Source organism: Trichechus manatus, unplaced genomic scaffold, assembly GCF_000243295.1.
Source record: "Trichechus manatus latirostris isolate Lorelei unplaced genomic scaffold, TriManLat1.0 scaffold00179, whole genome shotgun sequence".
In the NCBI taxonomy this organism is placed as follows: domain Eukaryota; kingdom Metazoa; phylum Chordata; class Mammalia; order Sirenia; family Trichechidae; genus Trichechus; species Trichechus manatus.
Genome location: NW_004444115.1, coordinates 1,187,700 through 1,206,583, shown reverse-complemented (window position 1 = coordinate 1,206,583; position 18,884 = coordinate 1,187,700). Strand labels below are relative to the sequence as shown.

Genomic DNA, 18,884 nt, shown 5'->3' with positions numbered 1-18,884 from the left:
TCAGGGCCTCTTACCATTCCATGTAAAGTTGAGAATTGGTTTTTCCATTTCCATAAAGAAGGCTGTTGCAATTTTGATCAGGGTTGTGTTGAATCTATAAATTTCTTTGGGTAGTATTGACATCTTAACAATATTAAGTCTTCCAATACATGAACACAGAATGTCTTTCCATTTATTTAGGTTTTCTTTAATCTCTTTTAGCAGTGTTTTATAATATTCATTGTATAAGTCTTTCACATCCCTGGTTAAATTTATTCCTAGTTATTTTATACCATTAGATGTTGTTGTAAATGGAGTTGTTTTCTTAATTTCCTTCTCAGACTTCTTACTGCTGGTGTGCAGAAACCCAACTGATTTTTGTGTGTTGACCTTGTATCTTTCAACTTTGCTAAATTCCTCTATCAGCTCTAGAAGCTTTCTTGTGGATTCTTTTGGATTTTCTATATATAGGATCATGTCATCTGTGAATAGAGATAATTTTTCCTCTTCTTTTCCAATATACATAACTCTTATTTCTTTTTCTTGCCTTATTGATCTGGCTAAGACTTCCAATACAATATCGAATAGGAGTGGTGAGAGCAAGCATTCTTGTCTTGTTCCCGATTTCAAGGGAGAAAACTCTCAATCTTTCTCCATTGAATATAATGTTGGCTGTTGGTTGGTGCAGATTTTCTTATTTGGTGTGAGATAGTTGTCCAAGTTTATTGAAAAGTCTATCCTTTCCCACCGCTCTGTGAATAGGTGTCTTTCATTAGTTGTAGAACCAGCCATTATTTCTTCAAATTATTGCCTATACTTTTCTCCTTTACTTTAGGACTCCAATGAAATGTATGCTGTATCTTCTCACTATATCTTCTAGGTCTCCTACCCTCTCTTTTATACGTTCCATCTTTTTGTTTCTCATGCTGTATTCACATAGTTTCTTCTAACTTTCCTTCAGTTCACACATTCTTTCTTCATATGTATAAAATCGTCTGTTAAATCTATCTATTGAGTTCTTGCATTGGTTATTTTATTTTTAATTTTAGAATTTGTATGTGGTTTCTTCTTAAATCTGTAATGTCATTTTTTATAGCTTCTAGTTTCCTGCCTAAATTTTCAAGCTTGGATTTTTTTTTTAACATAGCAAGCATTGATTTTTTTTATAGCCTGTGTCCAATAATTCCAATATCTAAAATCTTTATGGATCTATGTCTACTATCTATTATTTCTGCTGATTCTTGCTCATGGTATCTTCATTCATTGTTTCTATTTACTTGTGGCTGCATGCTGGATATTGTACTTGAAAAAATATTGGAAGGAGTAATTTGTAATCTAGATGGATGGTATTTTCTTCCAGAGAGGGTTGTCAATAACTTCTGTTAGATGCTTGGGGGTACTAACAGGTCAGGACACCTTAATCCCTAGACCATCCTGATGGTACAAACTGGTTTGCAAGTCCATGAATGAGTTTGTTTAGTCTAGTTCACTCTTACCTGGAGCAAGTAGCCCTTTGAGGTCCCAGCTTAAAGCGTGGTGGGGGGCAGGAGGTGACTGATCAAGGTCTCCACCTTTGGGAGGCTCTAAGATTTGATATTCCCCCCTAATCCCATGATTCCTCCAAAATCATAACTGAATTTTACAGATGTATTTTTCCAAATGAGTAAATGACTTCAGCGAAGAGTGGCTTTGAGTGCTGGGCTTCCATATCTGAATTCTTGTCTTGAGATTTTGGCCTGGTAATTTTAAACTATCATTAACCTTCTTATCTTTTTAAGATTATCTAATACTTTGTTTAGAGGAGGGCTGACCTTAATTACCTGCTCTGCTATTTCCACAAGTGCAAGTCTGAGAGTGATCTATCTAAGAGGCTGACTATGCCATGTCTTGCTTGACCCTTTACTGGTCCTGCCCTATGTGAGGGACTCCCAAACTTGGATTTCATGAGCCAGTAGAATGTCAAAAGAAATTCTGGGGATCAACATAAGCTAATCAATTTTTATGTTATCAAGAAAGATAATTGAAAAAAAAATCCCTACCATTTATTATTGTTAAATAAGTTAATTTAATAAATTATTAAATAGAGTAAATAAAATAAAAAATTTTCTAATACTAAAATTATATAAGTCATATTTTCAAAAAATTGAATCAATTAAGCTCTATGAAAAATCTATGGATTGCCCTGATTTTTCCCAATTCTTTGTGATCCAGTGAAAATTTTTCTTGACCATAGTGGTCCATGATCTGGCATTTGGAAATTATTGGTCCTCAGGATGAAAGTCAGACTTCTTGGCATTGAATATAAGACCTTCCAGATCTGTCCCTGTCTACTTCTCAAGCCTCATTGTTTGACAGTCTCCTCGACGTCTTATACTCCAGCCACATGAAACATATTGGATTTCCCAAAATGCTGTTCCTTTTCGCCTCTGGGGTTTTGTACATGCAGTTCCCTGTGCTTGGAGAATCCTGCCCTCTCCCAGGCCCCCCAATCCCTTTCACCTGCTATCTTCTACTTATCTTAGTTCTCATGTCATTGATACACTCCCAAATCCAGGTGGACACCCCTGCCAGGCATCTCCCTGTTAACTGTACTCGACACGTTCTATATGGCTGCCCTTTTACTTATGTCTCCTCCTACAGACTCTGAACCCCATTCATCTCTCAATTCCTGGCACCTAGCACAGGGCTAGGCATGTGGTAGGAGGTTAATGAGTCTTTGCTAAGAAAGCATCAGGTTAAAGAAGAGGTCTGAGATGACCTCAGGGATTACGAATATGTGATATAGGAGTGGTCTTCTCCCTCTGCACCCACTCAGACATTCCTAATTGTTTCCTCTGAGTTGGGCTCATCTCAGAATCAGTTTCATCTTTCATGCAGCCACATTAATGTATCTGACATCCTAATCTGCATACCATACCCATAACCAACTACAGATTCCACAGAAACATCAGAGCTCACCATTCCCATGGCCTGGCACTCCCTGCCGACCCACCTGTGAGTGCTTTTCACCCTTTTTCATGGTTTTCACCATGCCCATCTTGCTGCTGAGAGTACCCTACTTCCTCCCCCTCCTGAGTCTCCTCTTCCTTCAGCTGTCCCCTGCCTCTGGGTGTAGGCAGATGATAGAGATGGACAGGTACAGGCAAAGCCAAACCCACCGAAAGGCCCTGCACCTGGGCTCTCAGGCTAGGGATCAAAACCAGTTGCTATCAAGTAAATTCCTACTCATGGCAAGCCTGTGTGTCTCAGAGTAGAACTGTGTTCCACAGGGTTTTCAGTGGCTGTTTTTCTGGAAGTAGATCACCAGGTCTTTCTTCCGAGGCTCCTCTGGCTAGACTCAAACCTCCAACCCTTGGGTTAGCAGCTGAGTGCATTAACTGCACCACCCGGGGACTCCTCAAGCTGGGGACACAGGCTCCAAATCACTGGATCTTTCTCTTTGTAGTAAGACCTTGGGCACCCTCTCCACCAGGGTCTCAATTTCCTCGTCTGCACAGGGCAGATTGGATTACACAACCTCTGTGAGCCCTTCCAGTGTGAACCCCCAGAGACTTCCTTCTCCTTCTGCCCCAGCCCCCCGCTCTCCCTCCCCAGGGGTTAGGTCTGGGTGGAAGCAGCGTTACCCATAAACTCCACATTCCCCAGGTGGAGGATGGCTGCCAGGAGTTTGCTGATGTCCCAGTTCTCAGAGTCAGAGAACATGAGGATCTTCATGGCCGAGCGGATGTGGGCGTAGTCCTTGGCGTCATCGAGACCCTCACAGGAGCTGCAGTTCCCCTGCAGGATGGGGCACAGCAGTTTATTGGGGGCCTCCACATGGCCTCATGGGGCAGACTCCAATGTCCTCCCCAAGGCCAGCAACCCCTCTCACCTACTATCTCATCTTAGTTCTTGTGCCAAGAGCTGAGGTGGTACCACAGCAGACTTTCCTGCCCACATGCCCCTCCTTCATCCAGGGTCAGTGAGACACAGCTGCCTCAGGGACTTAGCCTAAGACCCCGATAAGTCACCCTTCATAGACTCTGAGTGACCCTGAGGGGGGCATGCTAAGGCTCAAGCTCAGAAAATTTGTAAAAGTACTTCTAGAGACGGCGTCATGATGCCTCAGACCAGCCTGCTGCGTTATGCCGCCAGTGTTGTAACCCTGGTAACAGCAGCTTTTCTGAGCTTCAGTTTCTCCATACAAAAACTGGACAGCAGCATAGCTTCCATGCACAGAGGCTATGAAGATTAGAGACGGCCTCAGGAAAGAGCCCCAAGTGTGACACAAAGCAGGCACACATAATATTCACTCCTGATTCACTCTCGTCCCTCAGGTTTGGCCAGATCCACCACAGGAGAGGTCCAGCCCACCCAGAAGTGGGGATGGCCTCCTGGAGGAGGGAACTGAGGTGGGGGACAGGCAGTCTAGGCTGAGGACGGTGTAAGCAAGGCCACTGAGGGGGAGGGTCCTGGGCTGACAGGGGCAGGCTGTAGGGAGGCTGTGGTCAGAGTTGGGGCAGGAGAGCTTGGAGGGTCAGATCAAGCAGGGACCTGGAAACCATGCTAAGGAGCTTGGACTTGTACCCTCCAAGCAAGGGGGGAGGTCACTAAAGAATTTTAATCAGAGATGTGACAAGTCAGACTGGCATTTTAGGAAGATCACGTTGGCTGCAGATAGATGAGAGGGTCGGGAAACTACTGCAATGGTCTAGGCAAGAGATGATGAAGCCTTTGAGGGGGTGAACACAAAGGGCAGGGATTGTATAGGAAAGAGGTGAACTCATCCGTTTATTCCTCAACAAGGCTGAATAGGGTGGCTATTTGTGTTACATTGTCCCAGGCAATGGGGAGCAGCCAGGAACAAGAACAACACCCCTGCTTTCAGGGGGTTCTGCTTTTAGGGGCATCTGTGGGGATGGGAGATCAGATGTGAAATTAAGGAGAGATGAGCAGTGCAGATGACTCCCTATGACCCACTGGGGTGACCTGAAGTCTTTGGCCTAGGAGGACCAAAGGAAGATTAGGTTTGTGGGGAAAGACAGTGGGTTCAGTTTGGGGCACGGAGGCAAAATTCAGCAGCAGGAAATGAGGAGCACACTGATGAGTGTAAATTTCTGTAAGCTGATACCAAAGAGGGGTGGAATGGGAACTCAGGGGCCCGGCCGGAGTCTGGGCTCTTTTGCAGTGGTCAGCCCAGGATTTGAGCAGACACTGGCCTTGCCTCCTAAGCCTGGCCCTTTTTCTCCATTTTCCACTGGGAGGATTGGTGGGAGGGGAGTGCGGGCAGGGCAGGCCTCACCATGGTCAGGTAGTGGTACTCGGAGGGCATCCCCAGGCACAGCAGCTTCTTCTCCTCAGCACTCATCCCCATGAGCATGCTGTAGAAGATGTGGTAGTTCCGTTCCTCCGGGGCCTGGAAGGAGGCAGTCCAGAGAGATGGTTGTAAGCAATTCTTCGAGGCTATGGAGCTTGGCTCTGTCTCCCAGACCCCTGGCCTCAGAACAAGATCTCCCCAGTTGTGCCTTGGCTCTGGCATGGACCCAGGGAGGGCCTGGCCGCTGTCCTCATCCTGGGGTTCGAAGGCTGGCTCATCCCAACAGCTCAGAGCCAAAGGCCACCTTCCGCTTCAGACTCATCCTGTGCCACACGTGCACTTGAAGGCCCTGCACCCAGGTCACACATGATCGCAGGGTTCAGACCACGGTTCTCTGATTCAGAATCCCATGCTCTTTACAGTCGGCCATAGTTACCTAAGTTTTCTGCGTTTTTTTAAAAACCGTTTACAAATTCATTCCCATTGTAAAACTTCAAACATTCCTAAAGGATATAGTATGAAAAGGTGTGACTTTCCCTTCACCCTGCCTTTCCTTTCCTCAAATTCCCCTCCTCCCCTTCCCCAGAACCACTTGTTGGGTCTGTATTTCTTTCCAGATGCTTTAATGCATTTACTTATATCTATAAGTAGTTTTCTTCTTTTTTATCTAAAAGGAATAATCCTGAACATATAGTTCTACAGCTTCCTTTTTTTCCATCTAAATACATGTCTTGGTGATCTCTCCACATTAGCACACACAGATCTTCTCATCCTCTTTAGCCTTGCCCAGCACTCTATAGTATGCTGTTGTTCCTGTTAGCTGCCATTGAGTTAACCCCTAACTCACGGCGATCAGATCACTGTGATGCATAAAGTTTTCAATGGCTAATTTTTTAGAAGTAGGTTGCCGAGCCTTTCTTCCTAGTCTGTTTTAGTCTGGAAGCTCCACTGAAATCTGTTCAACACCATAGCAACACGCAAACCTCTACTGACGGACGGGTGGTAGCTGTGTATGAGGTGCATTGACTGGGAACCAAACCCAGGTCTCTCACATGGAAGGCAAGAATTCTACCACTGAACACCAGCGTCCCTTATATTCTGCAGTATAGAAGTGCCATAATTGTTTAGTCTCTCTCTTATCATGGACAGGGCTTGCTTCTAACCTGTTTATAAATTTCCTGTCTACTTCGGGGGTTCTTGGGTGGTGCAAGTGGTTTGTGATCACTGCTGACCTAACGGTTGGTGGTTCAAACCCACCCAACAACACTCTGGAAGAAAGGCCTGGGGATCTGCTTCCATAAATATTACAGCCAAGAAAACCCTATGAAACTCAGTTCTACTCTAACACATGGGGTCACCATGAGTCACAATTGACTCAATGGCAATGGATTTGAGTTTTTTTCCTTTGGGTAACCAATCCTATGAATTCACCAGCTACTGTGTGAAGAACTGCAAGCTTCTGGAAAGGGCAGACTTCAGAGTCAGAGAGACTCCACCACTTACTATCTCTGTGACCATGGACAAGCTACTTAACATATCTGGATGCAGTTTATTCATCTATAAAATGGGGGTAATAATATCTACTTCTCATGGTTATGAAGATCAAATGAGATAATACAGGGAAAATGCTTGGCACCAGGCAGGGGTCACTAAATGTGAGCTTGCCTCTCCAGATTTCCATAGTGCCAAGGTGTCTGCCCATCCTCACACACAGCCCCAACCCCTCTGCTGGTGTCTTCCTCATTCTGGACCTTCCTGTGTGCATGTACGTGGATATACATACATGTGTGTTAGAGGTTATGCCACCATGCTACCATAAAGGGCACCCTCCCCTGACAAGGCTGTGTTCACTCTGATGTTGTGGGTGCCACACCTTGGGATCCTTGACATTCAGGACTGGCTACATAATTTTTGGGGCCAGTGCAAAATTAAAATGCAGGTCCCTTGTTCCAAATTATTAAGAATTTCAATACAGCAACAGAAGAGCATCGAACTAAGTGAGTGCAGGACCCTGTATGACAGCACAGGTTGCACGCCCATGAAGCTGGCCCTACTCCCTTGCAGCTTTTTCCGGCCACATGGTCTTCTGGACATTATAATTCAGTACCCATTCCACACAGTGACTAAATGGGATTTATACCAGGAATGCAAGGTTGGTTTAACATCCAAAAATTAATTAATGTAATAGATCATAATAACAGAATAAAAGTTCACCCTACTACGGCCCAAACACACCCCAGGACACTCCCCTCCCTCAACTGGGGACTGGCTCAGCCTTAGATACAACTTTAGTAGAGGTGAGGAATAGTAGGCATCAAAGAATAAACAAACAAAAAATATATATGAATAAAAACTTCAAAATGGAGAAAATCCTAGAATTTGTTTTCCTGGCATACTGAGGAAAGATCATCATTATCCAATTCTGGGGGTCCTTGGCCCATATTGGAGGCCTGGTGGCGTAATTATTTACAGCTGCTAACCAAAAGGTTGGCAGTTCGAATCCACCAGCTGCTCCATTGGAAACCCTATTGGGAAGTTCTACTCTGTCCTACAGGGTCGCTATGAGCTGGAATCGACTCGGCAGCAACGGGCTTAGTTTTGGTTTGGTTGACCCATATCAGGGTAAGGCTGGAGTTCTGTGGGAGCATTGGGAGGCCCCTAGGGAGAAGATATGGTGTGGGGAGAGAGATAGGAGGCGCCCTCCCAAGCTTCCCACAATTGTGCTCCCTGTCCAGAGGCAGGAGAAGTTTCCCTGGACAGTGTAGCTTCAGAGCAAGAGCAGTGGTCTGGCCCAGGTGGAGCCCCTTCCCACAGGCAGGGACCTCACCTGCCGGCAGACCCGGGACTTCTCCAGGAGATATTGCTCGATCTGAGCACCCTCGATCACCCCGGTGTTGTTGAAGTAGATGTCGATGTACTTCCCGAAGCGGCTCGAGTTGTCATTGTGGACTGTCTTGGCATTTCCAAAAGCTAGTGGAGAGTGGACAATGCCCATGATTAGCACAGAGGAGAAAATTTCTTTTGGTGGGGACATCTGGAAAGACTTCTCAAACAGGTGACAGCTGAGCTCAGAATTTAAGGATGAGTAGGGTTTCAGGAGACAACTATTGCAACTAAGGGCATGTTATGGGAAGGCAAAGTGTAGGTAAATGTTTGGAGGTCAGAAAGTATGGGATATACTTGTAGATTTAAAAATATAGCTGAAGCATAGGATACAGGAGGAAAGCAGTGGAAGACAGACATAATTAGACCATATGTTAGGCCATTTTTTAATGTCAAAGAATAGAAATAATACAAATATGTTCTCTGATCACAACTGAATGAAATTAAAAATCAGTAACAGGAAAACACTTGGGAAACTCACTGTCATGGTTTGAATTATGTCCCCCCAAAAATGTGTGTATCAATTTGGCTAGGTCATGATTCCCGGTACTGTGTGATTTTCCTGTATGTTGTAAACCTGCCTCTATGATGTTAATGAGGGAGGATGGGTGGCAGTTGTGTTAGTAAGGCAGGACCCGATCTACAAGACAGGACTGTGTCCTGAGGCAGTCTCTTGAGATACAAAAGACAGAAGTGAGCAGTGAGACAGGGGGACCTCATACCATCAAGAAAGCAGTGCCGGGAGCAGAGCGTGTTCTTTGGACTGGGGTCCCTGTGCCGAGAAGCTCCTAGACTGGGGGAACACTGATGAGAAGGCCAAGAGAGAGAAAGCCTTCCTCTGGAGCTGACACACTGAATGTGGACTTTTAGCCTACTTTACTGTAAGGAGATAAATTTCTCTTTGTTAAAGCCATCCACTTGTGGTATTTCTGTTACAGCAGCACTAGATGACTAAGACACTCACAAATACATGGAAATTAAACAACACACTCCTAGATAACCTTCTTTGAGTCAAAGAAGAAATCAAAATAAAAATCAGAAAATACTTTAAGATGAATGAAAATGAAGACACAATATACTAAAACTTATGGGATTTAGCTAGAACAGTGATTAGAGGGAAATGTATAGCTATAAATACCTATACTGAGAAAAAAGATCAAAAATCAATACCATATTTTTATGAAAATAACGTGTATCTTCTACATTTGTTTGCCAACCGCACCCTTCCCCTGCCCAAGGTATTTTTGTAAAAGCACTATGCTAATTGTTCTACAGCAACATGTAAAAAAAATTGGCATAGCAGCGCTTATGAACATACCTTGTGCGGGAAGTGCGCGGTTGGTAAACAAATGTAGGGTATACATTATTTTCATAAAAAATATGGTAACCTACCTTTCAGCCTTAAGAAACTGGAAAAATAAGAGCACTCTAAACTTAAAGCAAGCAAAAGGAAATAGTAAAGATCAGAGCAGAAATTAGTAAAATTGAAGCACCCAGCCACCCCTCCTCTTTCGGGACCTGGGGAATCCTGAGGAATTGCTGAAGTTTTCCGTCCTACTCTGTGCCACATCTCATCCCCCTTCTGCATGGGTACCTCCTGGAGGGAAGCTCCTGGGGCAGCATTTTGAGGGTGCTCTTACCTTCCAGAATAGGGTTGGCCTCAAGGATCTGCTGCTCAATCCAGGAGTGCTGGCCACTGATAGTGGCCAGGAACTGCAGGATGAGCTTGGTGGTCTCTGTCTTCCCAGCCCCAGACTCACCGCTGCAAAGATGGATGTGAATCAACAGAAAGACATTCTCCAGTACCACTCGGCACCCCCCAAAACACACCATAGGACCACCACTCAGCACCCTCCAAAACACACCACAGGACCACCACTCGGCACCCCCCAAAACACACCACAGGACCACCACTTGGCACCCCCAAAACACACCACAGGACCACCACTCAGCACCCGCCAAAACAGGACCACCACTCAGCACCTCCCAAAACACACCATAGGACCACACTGGCCCATCTGAACCAGGAAGCCCTCTCCCTGTATGGAATCTACTGCATGTTCCCCAGAGGTCCCTGGGGGCTCCGACTGTCTACTCTGAGTTCATTATTGGTGTGCTGCCTTTTCTTCCCTGCCAGGCTCCAGCTCCTCATAGGCACAGCCCATGCCACAGCTGCCAGCACAGGGCCAACACAGTGCTCAGTAAGTACAGACTGGACAGGGCCACACAACAACTGTGACTGATCTCCACAAGCAGCTGTGTCCACATGAGCCTAGGGGAACTGCAACAGTCCCTCTGGGAACCAAAGTGGCATAGGTGTGACACCTTAAGAATTATTCCTGCCTTTTAGCCTAAGGAAATAATCCTAGATTCTGAAAAAGCTTTCTTACAAAGATTTCTGCTCCTTAAAGCATTGTTTATAGTTATAATTATGGAAAGCTGCGAGTAACCTCAGAGGGGGAAATAAATCATAGTACGCGTAGTCAGAGACCATCAGGCAGCCGTTGAAGCCATGTCTGCACAGAGACTAGCCACTGTGAAGTGAACAAGCTGGTAGAACTCAGTATCACCGTAACCAACAGGTGGCAGGAAGCCTTTTCTTAGAAAAATATCCAACAATTTTTTTCTGAAACTCTCTAAAATGTTGATAATAAACATGTATTAATTCCATAATGGTAAGAAATGAAAACTAGTTGTTTTTTTAACTGCTTAGGCAGTTTAATTAAGTTAAAAAATACACTGTGTCTGGCATACAGTGTACGCTCAGGTTGACAGTAATATTACTATTATTAAGGCCTAAAACATTACTTTTTTATACATTTTTTTTTATTATGGAAAGGTTCAATCATTACAATGTGGGCTCAGAAGTGTGGCCCACAGACCAGCAGCATCGCTGGGTTAGAAAGGAGTCTCAGGCCCCACACAGATCTGCGGTATCAGAATCTGTTCTTTGGCAAGGCCCCAGGCTATTCCCGCGCCCGTCAACGTTTGAGTCATGAACGCCCACCTTCCAGTTGCCCAGTGGCAACTCCTGGCCAGATTAGGGAGCTGGCAGAGGCTGGGCCCCCGCAGCAGTCTGTGGGGGAGAGTCAGGACCTGGACAGGAGGGGACGCATCCCTTCGGGGCCTAGTCACCTACAGCCGTTACTGCCCGCCCTCGCCTGAGGCCTCCCTGGGACTTTTTGGGAGTGAGACCTCACCTGCATCCCCAAGTACCTATGCTGGGCGCCATTTCTAAAGGCGCTCCCTCACCCCCACCACCTGTATCCTTCTTTTCTTGTCTCAGGGAACACTTACTGAAAACTGGAGGGGCCCAGGCCCTGGTGGTGCAACAAAACACCAGGTACAGAAAGAAGGAATTCTGGGGTGGGGTGCTTTTAGGGCGAGGGCAGCAGGGCCCAGAGCCAAGTCCAGGCAGGCTTGTGCGCATCTCCCAGGATGTTTGCATTGAATAAAACCAGTTAAAACCAGTTGCTGTGTAGTCGGCTCCAATTCATGATGTATGACAGGGTAGAACTGTGCTCCATGGGGTTTTCGATGGCTGATTTTAGGAAATAAATCCCCAAGACTTTCCTCTGAAATGCCTCTGGGTGGACTCGAACCTCCAGACTTTTAGTTAGCAGCTGAGTGCATTAACTGCACTACCCAGGGGCCCCGAGCCCTAAACAACACCCGTGTTGCAGGGCATGCTGGCAGTGAGAGGCTTAGGGCAAGGGGAAGTTTTGTGAACCTTTGTGAGATGCCTGGAGGCGGTGCCTGGGTGCATCTGTCCCCTCACCTGATGATGCAGCACTGGTCCCTCTTGTTCCTCCTCATGTTGAAGTAGCAGCCGTTGGCGATGGCGAAGACGTGGGGTGGCAGCTCCCCCACGTGGTGATTGTAATACAGCTGTACCTGCTCCTGGGTGTAGATGGGCAGCACCTGGAATGGGTTCACAGCCACCAGGATGGAGCCCGTGTATGTCTGCAGAGGGAGCAAGTGTCAGCGTCCTGCCCTGGGCAGGCCTTCAGACAACCTCCTTTGACCACTAGGGCCACAGACTCTGATGGAGAGGTGGGGTCTGAATCTGAGCTGGGTGCCACCTCTGTGTACACTGGGACCTTGGGGAAGTCACTCAGCTGCTCAGACTCTTCCTTGGGGAGGCTGGGGTGTCACCTGGCAGGGGAGCTGCCAGCGGGCACGTTTACAGGAGGGCTGACAGAGACCATCGCTGTCAAACCTTTAACACTGTGTCCGGTACTTAGACATCCAGAATGACCAGTCCCCGGCTGCTGCCCGCACCGCTCCATGATGGCAGGCTACAAGTGGTTGGCTTTGTTGGAACAAGCCCCTCTGGGGCCCCCATGCCGTCTCAGCCTGCTGCTCTGGAGCCCTCTGGGTCCGTCTGCCCTTCTAGGGGTGGGGCGGAGACAGACACCTCAGCCAGTTTCATGATTACCTGCGTTTTGGTTTTTTCATTTTAAGAATGGAGAGGATAATCCCCCTGGTTTCAAAAGGACCAGATGAAGAGAATGCATCATTTGCACTTTGGAAAGTACAAGGTGCAATCAGTTCATCGTATTGCTGCTATCAGTCTCAGGAGCTCAGGCCCACATTCAGCCAGAGCCAGCTCACTGTTCTGGGCCCTGCTCCTACAGGCTCCCCCTTGTCCCCACCCACCTTCTCCTCTGTCCAGGGCCCCAGTCACTCCCCAAATCTCTGAACAGCCCAGGACAGCCAGGCAGAGCCGAGGAGCTCTGGAGATTCGCTAGCCTACCTCATCTTCCACACAAGGCCCCGTAGCACACACACTCAGCACTTAGCTGCAGCACTGCCAAGAGCCACAGCCCTGAGGACTGCTGGGGCTGTGTTCCCTCCACTGCCTGAGCACACTGGGGAGAGCTGGCGTCAGCTTTGAGACACCACTGCTCCTGGGGAAACCTGCATTGTGACAGGGCTGGGAAACTCAGGGTGAGGAAACTGCCCATTCATGGCTGGGCTTTGAGAGAAAGACCCCAGTCTCCCCACATGTCCTCATCCCTGGGTGTCCCTGGGTGACCATGCCAGCTGAAGGTTCTGGTCCTCACAGGACTCATTTCGTAGGAGGGCAGGGGTCTCCTATCTGGTGACCCTGCCTTTACAACATGCCCAGGAAGGGGGCAGGTGGAAGACTGTTCCCACCCCCCTGGCCTCTGGGATCTGCTCAGACCTTCCCACTCAGTGGAATGGAAGGGGCCAGCATTAATTGAGCACCCACTGCATGCAGGCACTGTGCTGCCCGCTGCACAGCGGCAGTGTCTCCCCACTCTCCTCAGCTGGGAGCAGAGATAGACACAGTGGGGGATGGGCGGCCTGGCTGAACCAGGTGTATCTGGCTCCAAACCCTGGCTGGAGCACGTGCTTCCCCAGCCAGGAGGTCACATGTGTGGACCCAGCCCCCTTCAGGAGGGGCTCCCGTAGGCACGGGGAGGTGGAGGGCAGGAGCCAAGCCTCCGGGGCCTGCTTTGCTGGCAGTGGCCAGAGGCCTGGTGCTCCCAGTAGGAGCGGGAGGGGCATGGAGCAGTGCTCTGGACTCACGTAGATCTTGTGCTGCTGGTAGCGAATGAGCAGGTTGTGCACCACGCCCGCCTCGTTCAAGTCCCCCAGGCGGATCATGTCGTCCACACCGAGGACCGAGTTGGGGTGCATGGGTCTGAGATTGCCAAGGTCCTCTGCATGGATCCAGTGTTCCTGGAACAAAGGGTGCCAGGGCACAGACTCGGAAAGGTGGCCTCCTTGGGGCCAACCTACCACACCCTCTGACCCAAGTTCTCAACAGCAAGATGACCTACAGTGTCACAGGTCAGTTGGGACTGGTGGCCAGCCTCTGACTGGACAGTCTGTGGTTAAAGTCAAGGGAAATCTGTGGCTGGATCAGGCCTTCTATGGCTGGGGTCAGCGAGTGTCTAGGGCCGGGGGCCAGTGGGCGGCTGGGGCTAGGGGTGGACTTCAGGCCCATGTCAGAGGACCTTGTGGCTTAGATTAGGCTGTGATGGGATCAGGGGTTAGTTTGAAGCTGGAGACTTGCAGGCTGTCGGAATCAGAGTGTGCGAGTAAAAAGCACTTTAAGACTGGACAGCATCATACAAAGAGATAGTATTATTAATTTTTCAAACAACTGGCTTCCATACTACGGCGTGCACAGACCATAGTCCAGAATCTTCTCTTTGGAGGTCAAGTGTCCATGTGCCGCCCTCTGCAGTGCCCAGCCTGGCAAAGGGGGCTGCTGAGGAGGAGTCAAACCACTAGTCAGGGCTGACCAGCGAGACCCCAGCCTGCATGCCCGTCCCCACCTCACCTGCTGACCCTGACCCACTCTCAGGTACAAGAGCCTTCAAGGATGAGCTGGACCCCAGGCACCTCCCCCTGCCCCCAGGTTCCGAACTCTCACCTGTGCTGCTTTGCTCGGCATGAGAGGCTCAGGCCCCTTCTTCCGCACACTCCTCCTCATGCACCCTCCCCTCCTGCCTTTCTGGTCCCCCAGCTCGCCCCCCCTTTACTTAGCACACCAGCCTCTGCCCTCACTTCTCTGTACCACGGCCCTTTTCCATTTCCCTCCTCCTTGTCCCTCCCTCCCATTGTACTACTTTCTGTGACTACCAGCTTGCCCCTAGCCTCTTCATGTAGAAACAAGTCCCCAGCCAGACATGAAGGATTCACCATGGCAGGAATCCCTGGGGTGAGTCTGTCCTGCCGTGAAGGTCTGCATGGGGTTTTGGAAACCCTGGTGTTGAGAGCAGCGTAAAGAAGGGGACATGGCATTGGGTGGAGGGGGGTAGGTGGGGGACTGAGAGGGCAGAGCCTTGTGGGAGAGCCCATTGTTACTGACCTTCCCTTCATCATCCTCCACCAAGACCTTGCCTGGCTCTGTTTTCTTGATGATGCCCCCAGTGGCCACAGTGGTCTTGTTGGCAGAGGGAGGGTCCAGCCACACATGGTCCCCCTGGAGAACAGAGAGAAGACAGTGGTCTGATGCCTGGCCCCACTTTCACTTCCTGCTCCAAACTTCCCTCCTCCTGTGGGCTGCCCCCCACCCCCACCCCCAGAGCATCCAGGGTGGCTGGTGCTGTCTTGCTCTCTCACTCCTGGTCTCCATGAGCATGAGTCACCTCCACTGCTCACCGGGCAGTTAGCAAATACCGCCCTGTACAGTTCTGTCTCCATGTCTCTACCTCGTCTCAGGGAGTAGGCTGACCCAGGGGCTCTGTATGACACCTCCTAGGACTTCCTATAGCACCTCTCAAAAACAAAAAACTCAGCTGGCATTTATTAAGGCAGCAGAGCAGAGTGGACTAGAGAGCAGACTGCTCCTCCGGGTTCAGTGTGCACATGAATCACCTGGGGATCTTGTTAAAATGCAGGTTCTGCAATTCCACTCCTGGGTGTGTACCCCAAACATTGAAAATAGAAGTTCAAATAAAAATCCGTAAATGAATGTTCACAGCAGCACTATTCACCACAGCCGGAATGTGGGAACAACACAGATGACCATCAAAGGATGAATGGATAAACAATGTGACATCGCCACGCAATTACTCAGCCATACAGAGAAATGAACTTCTGACGCATGCTACAACATGGACGACCCTTGCAGACATTATGCTAAGTGAAAGAAGCCAGTCCATAAAAGACCACATGTTCTATGATTCCATTCAATGAAATATCCAGAAGAGGCAAATCCATAGAGACAGACAGCAGATTAGTGGTTGCCAGGGCTGAGGAGAGGGGGGAAATGCGGAGTGACTGCTTTACAAAACTCGTTGCCTTCAAGTTGATTCCAACTCATGAAGATCCCAGGTGTTACAAAGCAGAACTACCCCATAGGGTTTTCTTGGCTGTAATCTTAAGGGAAAAAGATTGCTGGGCCCTTCTTCCACAGCACCACTCAGTGCGTTCAAACTGCCAACATTTAGGTTAGTAGTCAAGCGCAAATCATCTGCACCACCGTAAATCTGTACCACTGTAACTGCTGCTTTATAGATGAGGGATTTCCTTTTGGGGTGATGACAATGTACCACCTCTACATAGTGATAGTAGCACAACTTTATGAATATACTAAATGCTACTGAATCGTACACTTTCGAATGGTGAATTTTATGTTATGTGTATTTAACCACGATTTTTAAAAATGCAGATGCTTATTCAGCAGGTCTGAGGCAAGGCCTGAGATTTTGCATTTCTAACAAACTCCCAGGTGATGCTGATGTTGCAGGTCCAAGAATCACACTGTGATTTGCAAGGGTTCAGAACACAAATGATACGGGGTGCCCATAAAGCCTGGAACACAGATGATATCATTCTATGTGTTCACAGACTGAAGGTGACCTTGACGATGTGATATATATTCACCTGTGCTTCCAGACTGTATAGATACTCAGATGGCCTGGGTTCCAATCCTACCTTTTCCCCTTACGGGCTCCTAGGCCCTGGGCAGGCCGCTTAACTTCTCTAAGGGTCAGTTTCTTCACCTGTAATATGGGTCTATTATCAGCACCTACCACATAAAGGTTAAAGGAAATGATCCAAGCAAACTTTTAGCAGAGGGTCTGCTACATAGTAATTGCTTATTATTAACTTAATTAATACTTACCACAACCCTGTGAGGTGGGCCTTAATATAAACTTCATTTTGTAGATGGTGGAATTCTTCACAGAAGTTATGTGACTTGCCCAGGGTCACCCAGCTAGTAAGAGCTAGGAGATAAACCCAGGTCTGACCTACTGCAAAAGTGTTCTCCTAATCACTATACCATACTTTCTTTCAAGGGTTCACTACAGTTAAGTGTTCTTTGTTTTTATTCGTTCTTTTCATAAACCACCTAATCTCACTAATGATTTAAAGTTGCCTTCGGTAAAGTACACTGGAAGATTTCCAGTCTGAAGGTGGCAGCAGGAGGTTAGCTTTTCTCCTGCATCCTTAAAAACCACTCACAAGGAAGTAGGAGAAAGAAAAACAGAAACCAAAACAAAAACAGCACCTTCAGTGAAACTGGGAGGTGGCTGAGCCCCGAACCATGAAGCAGGCAGAAGAGTGCCCAATGAGTCAGGAGGATGCTGAAAAGATGGCCCCAGATACAGATTTCAGAAAGATCAGGCAGTGTTCACTTCTCCCAGGTGGAGCACACTCTGGCATGCAAAAGCAGCATCCCTTTCTGCAACAGCAGGAAAGGGGGCACTGGGTGGCAGTGTACACTTGCCTGGCTTGGTTTGGGCCTAAGGAACAGACAAGCCACATTTGCAGGAAACAGTCTCTGTGAGGTGGAAAAAGACAGGCTTTGTCTGGAATAGCCTCATACTAGCCAATTGGCCAGGGAGAAGAAAAACTAACAACTCATACATTAGGTTTGTGCTAGCTTACAACATGGCGCTGACCCCACATGAACCTCCTGCTGCCCCAGGAAAGCTCATCCTCCTCAAAGTGGAGTAAGCCAAAAGAAACCAGCACAGGTCTACTTACCAAAACTCAAAAACCAAACCTGTTGTCGAGTGGATTCCAACTCCTAGTGAACCTGTAGGTCTACATACAGAGAGATACTAAAATCCAAAAGAAAGAAAGGAAATAGTGAATAGCACCAGAGAAAAACTACCACAGAGCAGTGGAAAGCTGGCCAAATGCTTTGCCATGATTCACAAACACTTAGTGAAGTGCAGATCAGAGGTAAAGAGCTCAAGTGTTGGATGGCGAGACAATGGAAGAGACATGAGTTGGCAGCACTCAACAAGGAGAAGGAGGAAAGAAACACAGTCTGGAAATGAAAACACAATTGGAAACAACACCAAGAGAACAAACACTACTGAAAACGTGGTAAGGATCATGGAAAACAGGAAGGAGAAAAGTGAGCAAAATGACTGGAAATTGAAAAATTGGAAGGATTAGGGAGAAAATGATAGACATGGAAGATGGGCAAAATACAAATAATTGGAGTGCCCAAAGAAGAAAAAAAGGAAAGGAGCAACTATTTAAAGACAGAAGTTAAGGCAACTTCCCAGAAATTAAAGGAGCCCTGAATCTATAGATTGTAAACACAGTCTAGGACCAATAAATAGTGACAAAGAAAAATCAAGTCCAGGACATATACTAATAAAGTTTACTGGACTTTAAAATGAAAAAATTATTTTGGGGGAATATGTAGACAAAGGAGCCCTGGTGGCGCACTGGTTAAGAGCTCAGCTGCTAGCCCAAAGGTTGGTAGTTCAAATCCACCAGCCGCTCCTTGGAAACCCTATGGGGCAGTTCCACTCTGTCCTATACAGTCACTATGAGTCGGAATTGACTTGACAGCAACGGGTATACAGGTATGTAGACAAAAAAATTAGTTCACTAATAAAAGGAAAATTCAGACTGGCTCAAGAGTTTTCCAGGACAAATTCAAAACTGTATGAGAGCTGAGGAATGCCTACAAAGATCTCAAGGAAAGAGTAGCCTGATAATTTTTTCCTTAGTCAGAGTGTCATTCAAGCATAAAGGCAACAAACATTTTTAAAGGATGCAATATTGTTGTTGGCTGCTGTCGAGTTGGCCCCTGACTCACAACAACCCCATGTGTTACAGAGTAGAACTTCTTTATAGGCTTTCTTGGGTGTAATCTTTTTTTTTTTTTTTAATTGTACTTCAGGTAAAGGCTTACAGAACAAATAGTTTCTCATGAAACAGTAGTACACATATTGTTTTATGACATTGGTTAACAACCCCACAACATGTCAACCCT

The 18,884-nt window shown here is 47.4% G+C and overlaps 1 protein-coding gene across 1 annotated transcript in view; it reads right to left on the bottom strand.

Moving 5' to 3' along the window:
* MYO7B (myosin VIIB) overlaps positions 1 to 18,884 on the bottom strand; it is a 135,991-nt gene that overhangs the window by 89,859 nt on the left and 27,248 nt on the right. Inside the window, exons 2-8 of the mRNA XM_004387047.2 lie at positions 15,006 to 15,119; positions 13,715 to 13,867; positions 11,937 to 12,121; positions 9,799 to 9,920; positions 8,103 to 8,245; positions 5,261 to 5,374; positions 3,603 to 3,756 (exon numbers count right to left, since the gene is read on the bottom strand). Coding sequence (XP_004387104.1) covers positions 3,603 to 3,756; positions 5,261 to 5,374; positions 8,103 to 8,245; positions 9,799 to 9,920; positions 11,937 to 12,121; positions 13,715 to 13,867; positions 15,006 to 15,119 — 985 coding nt within the window. The remainder of the gene's footprint in view (positions 1 to 3,602; positions 3,757 to 5,260; positions 5,375 to 8,102; positions 8,246 to 9,798; positions 9,921 to 11,936; positions 12,122 to 13,714; positions 13,868 to 15,005; positions 15,120 to 18,884) is intronic.